This window comes from Mastigoproctus giganteus, chromosome 9, assembly GCF_048544385.1.
Source record: "Mastigoproctus giganteus isolate SK-2022 chromosome 9, ASM4854438v1, whole genome shotgun sequence".
Lineage (NCBI taxonomy): Eukaryota > Metazoa > Arthropoda > Arachnida > Uropygi > Thelyphonidae > Mastigoproctus > Mastigoproctus giganteus.
Genome location: NC_143583.1, coordinates 188,687,452 through 188,702,269, shown reverse-complemented (window position 1 = coordinate 188,702,269; position 14,818 = coordinate 188,687,452). Strand labels below are relative to the sequence as shown.

The following is a 14,818-nucleotide window of genomic DNA, read 5'->3' as shown; positions in this document are numbered from 1 at the left end:
CAAGTCCGAAACCCTGCGGCACCTACAGCAGCATACTGGTTGCGTGGCCAACCGCCTCCCCCAGCTGCCAGCTAAGGACCAAAGAAGAAGAAGAACAACCCTGCCAACCTTTGTATCATCTGCAAACTTGGACAGTAAGCCTGATATACCTTCATCGATATCATTTATAAATACACAAAACAACAATGATTCCAGCACCGAACCTGGGGAACTCCGCTAATAACGTTAGTCCACATAGAGCGGTGTCCATTTATTACCATTCTCTGCCGTCTCCCACTCAACCATCCTTTTATCCATTGCAGTAACTTGCCGCACAAATTGGAGCGGTATGGCATAACGCTCCAATTTGTACAGCAGTCTTCCATGTGCAACAGTATCAAAAGCCTTCCTGAAATCCAAGTATATGATATCAAAATTATTTTTAGCATCCAGTCCCTTTTTGACCACATCGTAGTATCCAATCAAATTGGTCAGACAAGACTTCCCCTTAACAAACCCATGCCGTGCCTGAACTATTGCTGCTATCTTGTCTAGGTGATCCTGTATCACCTCTTTAACTAGTGACTCCATTATTTTCCCAGGAACAGAAGTTAAACTAACAGGTCTGTAATTATTTGTGTCACCCTTTGAACCCCCTTTGTGAATTGCGGATACATTTGCACATCTCCAGTCCATGGGGTCCTCCCCTGACTCTAAAGATTCTCTCATAATTATGGCTAAGGGGAAACCCTTACTTCCCTTGATGTCTCCTTCATTATAACTGGATAGATTCCATCTGTCCCAGGTGCTTTTTTTATGTTTAACTTCAACAATTTCTCCTCCACTTTGCTCTCAGTTATCACAAAATCACTTAGCTCCCTGTTAGAGTTTGATTCCCCTCCTTGAATAACTCATGTGTGAATGTAGATGCAAAATACTCATTCAGTTTATCAGCTGCTTGAGCAGGATCAGCAATAGTCGAACCAACTATGTTAAGTGGACCAATCTGATTTTACATAAGTAAAGAACTCTTTGCTGCCTTTCTTTGCTAAAAGATTTCTCGCAGTACCGTGCACATTCTCACTGTCCTGTACAAATGTCTACCATACTGGTGATGTCCTTCACACGAACCCGTTCTTACTGCTTCCAGTTGTGGCTGTATGCAGGACATCGTTTTTGAACTCATTTTAATTTAATATTTCAGACGATCCAAAGCAAAAATTGGTGACAGTGTCGATTGTGTTTTTCACTTGTTTATCAAATTGTATAGACAGCAACGTCATTGTCATGCTTTTCCTGATTGTGTAATAAATATGTATCTAGTATGTTTCTATGTATTAATATATCTAATTATTAGTTATATGTACCGGTCGGTTATAAAATGAGTTTGCCTATTCAAGAAACCCTAGTGTCAAAACGGTTAGAGATAGCGCTGTGGAAATCGGGGGGTATGTCATTTAGGGGATGGGGAAGCGATTTGTAGGTGAAGAAAAATTAGTTCACACTTCTGCCACCAGGGGATAAATTGGCACTGTAAACATGAGATGGAATACTTAACTCAGGATTAGTTTTTAAAATCAGAACTTAGAAATCTACAGATAGTGTTCTACGTAGCATCAGGACGTATCGCGTAGCATCTCATTCGGGATGTTGACTACATGCTGTTTAATGCGGGCGCCTCCGTAGCCAGGTGGGCAGGAGCAGCAGTGCGTAGCATACGCTTCTTGATTAGACCGGGGTTCGAGCCCGTGACCACCAAATACGGAGGATGCGGAAAGTTCAGGGAATGACCACCGCATATCCTCGGAGCAATATGGCCTTAGTTGCTAATTGCTCCTAAAAACCAAATAACAAACAACAAACAAACAAACAGCTGTTTAATGCTTGCTTTCAAATCGATAAGCTTCTGTATGCCGCCACGGTAAACTCTGTCTTTCAGGTATCCCCATAGCCAGAAATCACAGGGATTGAGATCTGCTGATCGGGCTGGTCAAAACTGCGGAAAGTCTCTAGAAATGATGCGATCATTTCCGAATGTTGAACGAAGCAGTTCCTTCGCTTATCGACCAACTTGGGGAGGGGCACCATCTTGCAAGAACACTACGGTCTCCAAGCATTGCCTTTCTTGCAGAGCGGGGAACAATGTGATCTCTTAGAATAGCGCAGTACCGTACACTAGTTACCGTACACCTTCCTGGGGGCTATGAGGTGTAGACTCTTCAAATTATAAACCCCATTGTGAATCCACACTATACTGTAACGTATGGACTTTGTAGTGGTCTTTCGTGCACAGCAGATGGACGAGAATTCCCCATATTCGGCACTTTTGTGCATTTATAACCCCATGAAGAGTGAAATATGCCTCATCAGATCACAAGATCATTCAAGCCCATGTATCGTCAAGTTCCATACGAGCCAAAAGTCGTAGAGCAAAGTCTATTTGTTGTTGCTGATCACAAGTTCTTGCACTATGTGAATCTTGTACGGGAACCAGCGTAAAGTAGATGTACAGTAGACCAAGGAAGGTTCAATTTTCTTGACACACCTCTGGCACTACTGACTGGTACTGAACAGTAGTAGCATTCTGACCTGTAGGCCATTGCAACCGCCACTTCATCCACTACCTCCGTTCCGATACGTGGTCGTCCCCTGCCTGGAATTACACCTAACTCCCCTCGCTTCAAATTTCTTTATTAGTTTTCGAAGCCCCACTGACAATGTAAAAGGTCCTTTACGCAAACCTTTAAGTTTCCGATATTCATATAGTGCTGCATTAGCGTTACTATTATTCTGGTAGAATAGTTTTACTAAAAGAGCACGTTCCTTTTTTGTAAGAGCCATAATGGTTATTGACGTTGGCCTTTCTGCTTTTAACTAACAGGATGTCATTTGAGTAAGCAGCGTCTTGAAGTAAATGACATGCATATGTGCAGCGCCGTTTCTCCCTGGTGGCGGAAATCTGAACTAATTTTTTTCCTTTCTACAGATCGCTTCCCCATGCCCTAAATGACATACCCACCGATTTTCACAGCGCAACTCTAACAGTTTTGACATTAGAGTATCCTGAATAGGGAAACTTATTTTATAACCACCCGGTACATTACCTGTACACCCTCCTAACCTATGGGCTGTTTAAGGGGATTTAATTACAGTAAATGGGTGTATGAGAATAATAAGAACTTGGACCTTTCGTGGCTGAATCCTCGTTGTTATCGTTTTATCCCCTCGAGGAATTGTTACTCGCTACTTAGAGGTTGTAGTTTACTTCCGGGGACCTTCACTCGTCCCTCACCCCTCTCGCAAGCAGTAAAATAAATTCCCTTAGAACACAAATAACTTGAAATCAGTGGAGAAACTGCTGTACCGCTAGGTCCGCCACCACCGGGTAGTGGTGATGACGGTTGCGAGCACGGGAGGGAGAAAGCAATTCGTTAATCTTTGGGGAGGGGACAGCATTTGTAACTTCACCGCCGCATGAAATCTATTGATCTATAGTTGATGTGTGTGTTTTCTTTTAAAACATCAAGTTCCAACTTTATGAAAGACTATTCAGCCGTTGACGCTGAAAGTTCACAATATTATGCACAATCCGAAATATCTGCCACTTTGTTTTTGTTTCCGTTGTTAGGTTACTTTGTATATAAGAGAGATATAAAATGATCCAGATGTTAAGTCAAGTCTGGAAGGCTGTCACTTTACTCCCGCCAAGAATTGCCCTAATACCTGCGTTGGTAAAGAACTATAATGATCGACATCTAAGATATATTACGTCGTTTCTCCAAAAAGGTTTTGTCGCAGTTGTGAGCCACAAACACTGAATATGTCCGTGTAAGCAGAACCAATCGCAAATGACTACTTAAACCTACCGCATAAAAGTATAACCAACTTTTACAGGATGATAGTTTGGAATAACTTGTTTCAATAGAATGGTATCTAGTGTATCTTAATGTATTCATATTTGTTGTACCTAATATGCTAGCATCTTTTTCTATGCTGCCTTCGAGTATAAACATTAGCTGTCCTTTATTACGCAGTATATCGCAAACCACCTAGCTTTGCAATTTCATTAAGTTATTTGAACACTAGATATCAAACATGTCTTGCAAAGACAATTTGATTTGTGCTATTTCTACATAACCGGTATTTTTATATCAGTGACAAGTGTTTTCTTAAAACACACCCTAATACATACGGTAATATTAACTGCCCAAAATAATCTTGAATTCATAACACAGGACATTAAAATTTGTTCAGCCACATGTAACTTGTGACCATCCCTAATCCACCCAGATCTGTGGCTGGCTGCGAAATGCATTCGCCGAAAAACAAGAAAAACGTGGCCACTTAAAACATCTTAACCGAAAACAGGAATATGGTCTTGAACTAGATTTCTCTCCACGTTCAAATGCTTTTTCTGAAGCCTGGGGAGGTGTGACTTATAGCAGAATAATAAATAAGCTAATGGCACATATAGATTTCTGAAAGATGCGTAGGAAAGAGCAAGTATTTAAAAAAAAAAGCCATTTATTTTTAATATTTTCCTCTCATTTTTTGTCTCCTTAGCCAACAGCCCATCTTTAAATTGACAATATGTTAATACAAGTCCTTACGGCTAGAAAAAGTAACTTCGATTGGCATTCACACTTTCATGGAAAGGCCCGAATTTGATTCTTTTCTGGAGGTAAAACCCTACTATTACTACAGCTTACAATGATTCCTTCAGATTAATTGTAGTAATTATAATGGCTTACCAGGATTAACTGCTTGATAAACATTATTTGAGCTATTATTGTCACTTCAGAAGTAACACTATAAAAACAAATTATTTTGTAAGGTGGCTTTGAAAAGGATTAATAACCTAATATTATTAATCCTTTTCTAGTGAATATAAAATGACTGATAGTAAATTAAAAAATATTTAAATTACTAAATCTTAAGACAGTAATTGATTAATATAAAAATCACATCGTAATGTTATGTATGAAGTACAGTATAATTGAAAATTCACTCCTTGTACTTTATCTATGGGATGCTTTATATGATACCTAACAGATTGAAATATTTCTGGACAATTAAAATGAATGTGCATGATAATAATAATAATAATCTTTATTTGCCCTACCAAAAATAAAATATAGGTGTACATTGGTAAGCGACAAATTCCCTTCACGGCAGAAAATGTCAGGGGATTACTATAAAATTAAAATAAAAGAATGGCTAAAATATACAAGTAAAGCTGAAATATGAACTGAATTACTTATCACTACATTTCTGACTCTACATTTCTAGAGTCCTGGCAATTGTAGTACAAAAGTTCATCTTATCACATCCACTGAAACAACTTGTGCGAGATATAACACTTGTTCAATTGCGTACACACAGTTCTTGAGAGAAATGCCCACAACTACTAGGCAAGAGTAGCCTCAGCGAACCACCCTGCAGTTTGTTTCCTATATTCCGGATCTTCTATGAGCCTTTGTAGGTCAATTACAATATGTGTTAAGCACTGAATTGATTCCAACGCACTGGCTGGTATAAACCTGTTGGCCATCTTTAGTCTGTTGGTCTTCATTCTCAAGGATTTCGTGCCTCTTAAGGCAGATGACGGGATGTGCCACTCACAAAGCTGCCAGAAGCATGGTGATGATATCATGTCGATCATCATTTTGATTGTAGTTATTAATCGTTTCCAGGCAATGAAGTCTGGTAAACGCTGTAGTTTAAGCTGTTCAGAAAGCTGCGTAGAGCTTAACTGTTGAGGGAGATGGTGTTTAAGGTTTGCCAACTTCAGCAGCCAGAATTCATTCTCATGTAATAAATAAAAATAAATTATCTGTTTATACCCCGAGACGACCAAACGGTCAGAGGAGTTGACAAGATAGACAGAATACAAGAAACAGCACTGTATTCAGCAGTCACGGGCTTGAACCCCCGGTCACTCAAGGCACGTGTACTTATGCACCAGCGCGCCTGACCACTAGGCTACGGCGGCCTTAATATAGTTGGGGAAGGACGTTACGTGGTTGTTATCCATTGAGAATTATTAATACAAAAAAAAATATAATTAACCACTCTTTTACCACGTGGAGTTTTTAATATATATTTTATTAAGCATAGCCTAAACTAATATATACAATAATGTGACGTTTCGGGTGTCTTGCCGATACCCATCATCAGACCGTTCTGCTGACCGCCCTCAGATGGGAAGAGAAAATTTTCTCTTCTCTTTTTTTTATATCTTCACTTCTGAGGGCGGCCAGCAGAACGGTCTGATGATGGGTATCGGCAAGACACCCGAAACGTCACACTACTGTATATATTAGTTCAGGCTATGCTTAATAAAATATATATTAAAAACTCCACGTGGTAAAAGAGTGGTTAATTATATATATTAATACTCACTCGCATATATTCTCCTAATGTGGGTAGGGGTGGCAAACGCCCACAATTCGGCGCTATACAATATGGCCGAATACACTCTGGTTTTTAAATATCGTGCGGTTGTTGTAGTCTGTTTCACGTGCAAGAGGTACTGTTTGGTTGCCCAACGTAAGTAGTTCATTTTCTTTATAATCAGGTCAATATACGACATTTAAACGTAAGTTTAGTATAAAATGTTACTCCCTGATTTGTATGATTGGGATAGGTTTGCCATTTAGTTTTGTGTATACGAGCGTAGGCGATTTTTTGAGCGAAAACACAATGATTACAGTCTTCTGCTGATTTAGGGCCAAGACAAATTTATCTAAGTACACGACTAAGTTCGGAAGCTTATGATTAATCTGCTCACACAATGCACTATTGTTCATGGCTGGTTGGTTGGACATTAGGATCTTAATATCGTCTGCGTAAGTGCATACATCATCCCTACCCTTGCAGAATGGGATCATCATGGCGGTAAAGAGGAGTCCAGATAAGACTCCACCGTGTGGAACTCCTGCATGGTGTTGGCGTTGGAGGATTTGATTGTCTCTATAGTAATAAATGGACCGACAAGTAAGTAGGGTCTGTAGGAACTTCAGCATATTTCCTTTTATTACGAAGGCGTGTTGGAGCAGATGAAGTAGGGCATGTACATTCAGACTATCGAGGGCTGCTTTTATATCAGCATATATTATTGCAATTTCATTTCCGGCTTGGAAAGCATTTAGTATCGCGGCTTGAACTGTGAGAAGGTTAGTAATTGTTGATCTTTTAGTTATTGACTAATGAATTTGTTGAGGCTGCCCGGCCACTATCTGATTCGACTACTTTAGCAATAGAGCTTTCTCCAGTACTTTTAACAGGGTAGATACAGTGGATATAGGCCTATAGTGCTCCACGAGGTTAGGCTTTGTAATTTTCGGCATTGGAATTACAGTGTACTTATTCCAGTACTCAGGGAAAACTCGGTGTGAGCAAGGATACAGCTATAAATTGCTTGGAGTGGTTCCAAGTGTGCATTGTGTGACCAGATTAATCATAAGCTTCCGAACCAATTAGGTGAGGGTTCAATTTACCATGAAGTGAGAGACTCGAGAAACTCCAGCTGTCTTAATTGCCCCGCGGGAGTTAATACTCTGTATTAGTGCTTCTTTAGTGATAAGAACAGACTCCAGCTCACTGTCAACTAATTGATCCCACTCAAATTCCCTGACTTGTGATTCATGATGTATGCTGGAGAATCTGCTGATGTGGTCCATCCACGCTTCTTTGTCAAGTCCCTGATTTGTGTCGCTTTTATGTGTACAACGAGGCATCTTTCCCCAGTCAAGTGTGTGTCTTTCATGTAGCGGTTGATTGCTTTAGATTTTTCCCTATTAAATATTGCTCTGACCCTCGAGTAGTTAACTCTATTTTGTGTATCATTTGACAGTTTCCATTTTCTGTGCAGAGTTTTCTTTAGTTTAAACAATGCAGTTAGGCTAGAATTCCACCAGGTTTTCGATCTTGATGATATCCTTACAACTTTGGAAGCCGCAAATTCTGGTTACCTCTAGTTATTTATTATTATTATTTATTATTTATTTATTTTTTTGCAGTGGATTCGAACACACGGCGTTAATACTTGTACCTAAGCGCACAAGTCAATACTAGAAAGAGAGGCAGAAGTAAAAGGAAGTAATCTAATATTGAATATAGAAATAATATTCAATATTACAATACTTCATTATCGGATATTAGAAATAATATTCGATAATGAAATAATATTATTGCTACACGAAATTAGTGATATGGTAACTCCAGGCCTGACGTAGCCGAGTGGTCAGGATCGAGAGTCACTTTCTCTTTGAGTGAACCGGCGTTCAAGCTTGTGACTGCTAAATACAAATAATGTTTGTATTGATAATTTATTGCGAACTCTACTGATCTGGTGGTCGTGCGGGAGTGTAAACAAGAACATTTTACGAAAAATTGCAGCTACATATAATTAAAATCAAAGTGCCCGAAGAAATAGAACATTTGGAGCAGTTTTATATCCACCAGAACAAGATTCAGCCACCATGACTACCACCACCTTGATATTCTGCTTACTCAAACTACATGGCCTACGGTGAATAGCACCGTACGATACATCACCTATATTAGAAAAGCTACTTTTTAAAGCGGAATGTATTCACACACAAAGTCTAACTCACTTCACCCTGTGACACATCATATGTATATGGAGTGTTGTTTGGTAACTCCGCTCAAGCATATTTAGTCGTACAAAGGAATGGAAAAAAGAAAAATCTACTTCATATTTAAAAAAGAAATATAATTTTCAGTGTCACTCGAAGTTCTACGCCTCGCTCCCAACTTCTTATAAAATTATGAATGCATTATTGGAAAGCCCACAACAGTTAACTTTTTCAGTATTACTTAAAACATTATCAGTACACAGTAATTACAAGAAAATAGATTCAATATCATATTGGTAGGGCGAAAAATTTTTTTTTTTTTTTTTTTTTTTTTTTTTGTTAAGGCTAATCATTAATTAGGAGCTGCATGAGTATCCCAACAAGAAGTAGAAAGAAGTATATTCAATAAGTTGGATCCTAGCTATACAGAAATTGTTTGAAAACCAAAGCTTCACAAAGCATTTGCTGTTGTTGCAAGTTCCATCTTTGTAGATATTGCTTTCTTTAAAACCCGATTCTTAGTTTGTACATGGAAATATCTTAAATTTCTTACCTCACTCGATGACCTGCTAGAATTCCTGCCTGGCTGAAGACCTGCAGCTGCCATATAAGTGCTGCCTATTGTTTTGATTTTTTCCACTTTCAGGAAGCGAGCTTCATACAGCATCTGAAAAAAAAAACAAAAAAAACACGTTTTAAAGAGAAGTACGGATAAACGCACGAAGCGCACAATCTGGAGATAAGTGAATAAGTTCATTGTTATGGAGATTTTGGGCACCCCAAACATTGGGCCTAGGCGCACTACTGTGTCAAGAGCTGGTTCGATCAGAAAAGATTACTGATCGCATAGGTGTATTGTCATCCATTTTTATGTTTATAAATAACTTCATGCAGCTTGTGATTCAAGTCTTTATAAATGTTAATTTGTCCACTTTAGTAATAAAGTTGGTAAAAGTGTTGAAACCTCAACAAGAAAAGGCTGAGTTTCTATCCCGTCAGCGACGCTAGATAATGTTTTTGGCTTTTTTCACAATGTGGCTGAATTAGGTCGTTTCAAGCAAGGGTTACATGGTTTTTTTTCTCTCCCGTAAAGGCAGACAGTAAACCGATCCTAAGAATACAGTACACGCAATTGCAGACACAATATATTGACGCCTCATTTCTTTTTTTATTAATGGAGATAACAATTATAAATAATCATTTTCGTCCATGCGCGTTGTTGTTGTTATTTTTTTTTTAGGAGCATTAGCAACTAAGGCCATATTGCTCCGGGGAGATGCGGTGGTTATTCCCTAACCTTTCCTCATCCTCCGTATTTGGAGGTTATGGGCTCGAACCCCGGTCTAATAAAGAAGCGTGTGCTACACACTGCTGCTCCTGCCCATCTGGCTACGGAGGCGCCTACCATGCGCGTAAAGTTATGCCAACCTGTTGATTCACTTAATTCGCGCGGGATTACTAAGTCCTTTTCAGTAACCAATGCTTGCTTCATTTTTACTTTTCCTTTTTAAAAGTTCTTTTTCTAGACAATAAAACATTCTCAGGAGATCCAAATCTGTCAGTTTCACAGACATTTTATGAACAGCTACTGACGTACTACCTCAGGGGCGTACTACCATATTCCCCGAAATGTACGACGGGATGTATTAGCGTTCCGTTCCCTCCGTCTTTCGACAGCCAAGGTCGCGTAATTGCTTCAGCGGCAGAAAGGTGTTAATTGCAAGAATGAACTCTAAATTTTTTGCCGTGTAGATCCGCCTTACGTCGTGAAAAACGACTTAGAAGAGTTGTGGAACGTGGTGCCACGCTGTGAAAAAAGCCTCTAAATATTCCCGTGTCATTTGCGAGATTGGAACTCAGGCCTTCATCCAGTGTGGGAGGACGGTGATAACCACTGTGCTACTCACGAGGGCTTGTGGTGTTTCCTCAGGGGCGTACTACCGTGCATTGGTCGTGTCAGCTCTGGAACCTTTCGATTAAGGCTTCCCAATGGGCGCATTATAGCCACAGATGCTAATGCCACAAAACTCTTAAGCAAGCAAACAAACAAGCTTCCCAACTAATTATACCGGGTGGTGGTTGCCTGTATGATTTGTACAGTTTAATTCTTAAAGCCAATTCCGTGCTCATGTTACTTTATTAATGTTAATATTACATTTACATAATGCTTAAAACATTTAAATAACTTGTTGGCTGTTTTCAGTATTTGCTTCTCAGTATAGGATTAAAGATAAGTATATTGTGTCTGTAAAAGACGACAATATTGTCGTCTTTTACAGACACAATATACTTATTCATAACGAAATAAAGGAAGTATCAGAACTGGTTACAATATTTATTTTTATTATTCTGTAGAAATACAGCCTGAAGCTTTGTGTTTTTTGAATATTATTTTATATATATATATTTGAATTGCATGCTTTTATGGTAGGTAAATCGTATACTATATTAATTTAGCATAATACTTGTTCTTCTTTCCTGACCTTATAATAGTCCTAAAAATCACTTTCTGCGTGAAAATTAAAAACCCCCATGTATAATTGGCTGCCACAGTGATCATTTTAGGCTATATGATAATCACTTTTTGTAGGTTTTATTTTATATGAGGAAAATAGTGAAATAGATAATAAAAGCTGCATGTTAAGAGAAAAAGTTGGTTTGGAAGATTGTTATAAGATTTATATCGTATACAAATTAAGTAAATAAAAGTTTACCTTATCGAAATCACAGATGATTTCGTGAAGCACTTGCAGACAATGCATATCTTGGTCGTTAATCATGTTGTCACTGTAGAAGTCCATATAATTCGGAATGGAAGCGAATATCACTGCAACTGAGTTGTATTCTTCATGGTAGTTGCCGAGCTGTGAATCGGTACAGAAATGGTTTAAGAATCAGATTGGTTGCAAGCATTATTTCTATTACATATACTGTAGTAATAATGATAATATTAGTGACTGGTTACAGTTATTTTGAATTACCGCGAAGGAAATTAAGAACTTTTGTTGTGGACCTGAAAACTGTGTGTTCTTAGCCATTTTTGTGTATTTACAGGTGGCCAGATGAAATCCAGGTAACAATTCTGCACCTCAATAACTCGGTTCTGCTCGAAAAGGTCTCATTATTCCTTAAACTGAATCCGAACCGTTCGCAAACAGGTAAGCAATACTAATGACGATGATAAGGCTTTTTTTTTTTTTAAGGTATGTGATAATAATCATATCAATGTAAGTAACAATGCTTATTATTTGAGGAGAATTTTAAAAATATTGTTAATTTTGTATTTTTAAATTTTATACTTTTCATATACTACCCAAACTGCAGTCTTGTCAGCCTCTTCGGATATCCAGACTTGGTGGTTATAAGTCGCTAGCATACTGCCCTTATTCTTCCTTTAAAAATGAAGCCAACGTTGTTGGCTTCATTTCAGGCTTCCCCTGAATATATCGAAGTTATATTCAGGGGAAGCCAGAAATGGCATTACAGATATGTTACAAAACTCTGTAATTAGTTTTTGAAAATCTTAAGGTTTCTTAGAATTGCACTAAGGCCATGAAGCATCAGTATCTATAAATCCCACGTATTCTTAAGTTTCGGTTCGCCTATTTTGCTAGGCGAACCGAAAAGCTAGACCAAAAGCTGGTGATTTTTTTTTTCAGGAGAGCCCATATAAACCATAATGGTCATAAAAATTGTAAGACGTTTCTTTTAAAAACGATTTACAGATTTTTTATGCCAGAGAATAGCAATTGCAGATTTTCTAATATTTCACAAAGAAGTAATTTCGTATTAACCATGTGTTCGATTATGCTCAGTCCACATACTTCGGATAAATGATGCCGTATAAAAGGGCCCCGATTATCTAAAGTACATGGACTGAAAATAAGTGCTATGACTTTTTTACTCTCATAATTTGCATCCTTATATTGCAATAATATCACATCATTATAGTGATTTTTCAGTACTCTGCTTCTGTGACCCCCTGCATTTGTGCAATATAATTTAATAGGATTTCGTAGTACTGTGTTATATATATATATATATATATATATATTCCGACACTGGACAGCCTTGCAGGAAGCATGGCTATAGATCCCTACGGACGTCTTCAGACATCTTGTGGAGTCAATGCCTAGGCGAATAGCAGCTGTTATCTGTGCGATATTAGGTGGATGGTCATAATTTATTGAGGTGTGTGTGTGTGTGTCCTGCATTAGGTATATATTATATAATGACTGCTGGATATATACTTCAAAATTAAAAAAAAAAAAAAACATACATTTTAATCCATCTTTTACAATAGCAGAAAATTACTATAAGCTTCTTTGTAATCCTCTGTAATACATTAATATAATATTATACGCCAGTTTAAAGGTTCACTTGTTATTTGTATTTGTTTTCAAGCTTGGAGAACACAGTAAAGCACAGAAATGGCATTACAGGATATACAGGATGCTTCAGTTAAAAGGACACCGTGTACATATTCTGGCTTATTTTTAGGTTTAATATGTTTGTCTTCTGGATATTTTTTGTCGTATTTGAGTAGAAATTTGACGTTAAAATTGGACTAAGTATTTACCGTTCAGATCTTGATTTCTAAATTAAAATTTGCCCTAATCAACTGTTTTTTTTTTCTCAATAGTAAGGTTGTTTATCGTCCTCGTTTTTGTTAAAAAACGCCATCGGCATACCTCTGAAATTAACGTAAACCGATATTATTTGAATGAGGAAAATGAAATACTTGTAAGTAAATACAACGGTTGTGAGCATAACGAGATACGACACCAACTGCCCTCATACAGTTAAATGCGCGTGGTAGAGAACATACATCCCAACCGCTGCGCGCTTTCAAATAAAATTGATTTATATTCGTTTCAGAAGTACACTTATGACATTTTTAGACTAAACGTAGAGTGGAGATCGAGAGGAGAAAAAAAAATAGTAAAAAAGACAGTTGATAAGAAAAAAAATCTAAACAGAATTTAATACCCTTGACCGAATTTAACATCAAATTCTGAGATTTCTGCCCAAATACGACAAGAACGGATAAGACGACAAATAGCGAAATTTAAAATTCAGCGAGCGAGACAGTGCCCTGTAATTGAAACATGCTGCCTGTAATCTCCACCACTTACAACTATCATTCATGAGTGCATCCATACCTCTAGCCTCATCGATTCCCTGTCCAGATAGCACTGAGCTACATGACCTGGAAGTATATTCAGAAGGAGCATGCGGTTTACTAGTCCCATTGCACGAGTTTCTTCCTGTTCCTCACACAGCCGGATTTTCCACAGGTAGTCGAGTCTACATACATATTCCACCTGGAAAAAAAATAATATATTTTTTTTATTTAGCCTTTCCTTATTATGAAATTATTTGAACTCTATTAAGATGTCTTTTTAAGAGTTTCATTTCATTTACCCCTATAATACTGCGAATATCCCATCCCAGTTGATCGGAAAAAGTTCGATTACAGCGGCTGTTATTATGCAGAGAAATGATGACACTGTTGAAGAATTTGAAAATACATACGAAACTAAATTACTTGTACACCAGAACAATAGGACCATTTGTACCATCTTTTAATTCCTTTTTCTCCTACACATACGATTATATTCAGCAGCATTAGACATAAGATTACTTGACGCAAGGAAGTTATTATTGCTAGTGAAACAAAATAATACCTGTCTGTCTACCACGTGCAGCGTGATCCATGCGACAAACAAACACCAGCAATGTTCCATACCATGAGGAGTATTCAGCCTTTTCCTGCAAAACAAAAAAAAAATCTTTATTTTTCCTAATTTCGGTTTTTCCAGAATTCTACTGTACATTACAGGGAAATTCAAAAGTCTCTATATATAGGGAATAATGTTTCTTTTTTTTTTTTTTTTTTTCTGTTTTTAGGTACCCTTGTAAAATGCCTTTGTCTAAAGAAGAGCGTATAAAAATCATTCTCATGGCCGGATCAAGAAGCTTTCGCAAGATTTCAATGAAATTTAACAGGAGGCATATCAAGCACATCACACACGATACTGTTGTCAAACTTACTGGGTTCAGAAAGACTGGAAGTGTTACTGACCAACCGAGAAGCGGTCGTCTACGAACATTCACCAAAGAAGGCACAACCGACATGATGCTGGAAGCTTTGGCAAAGAGTCCCCAAAAACCCTCACGACGGTTGTCTGCAGAAAGCAGTGTCAGCCAATCGAGTATCGTCCGCATCATTAAAAAGC

General features: G+C 38.0%; 1 protein-coding gene across 1 annotated transcript in view; it reads right to left on the bottom strand.

Annotated features, from left to right (window-relative positions):
- The window catches only part of LOC150080959 (adenylate cyclase type 2-like), a 227,757-nt gene that overhangs the window by 45,483 nt on the left and 167,456 nt on the right, over positions 1-14,818 (bottom strand). Inside the window, exons 19-22 of the mRNA XM_090381289.1 lie at positions 14,267-14,351; positions 13,742-13,903; positions 11,294-11,443; positions 9,133-9,246 (exon numbers count right to left, since the gene is read on the bottom strand). Coding sequence (XP_090237415.1) covers positions 9,133-9,246; positions 11,294-11,443; positions 13,742-13,903; positions 14,267-14,351 — 511 coding nt within the window. The remainder of the gene's footprint in view (positions 1-9,132; positions 9,247-11,293; positions 11,444-13,741; positions 13,904-14,266; positions 14,352-14,818) is intronic.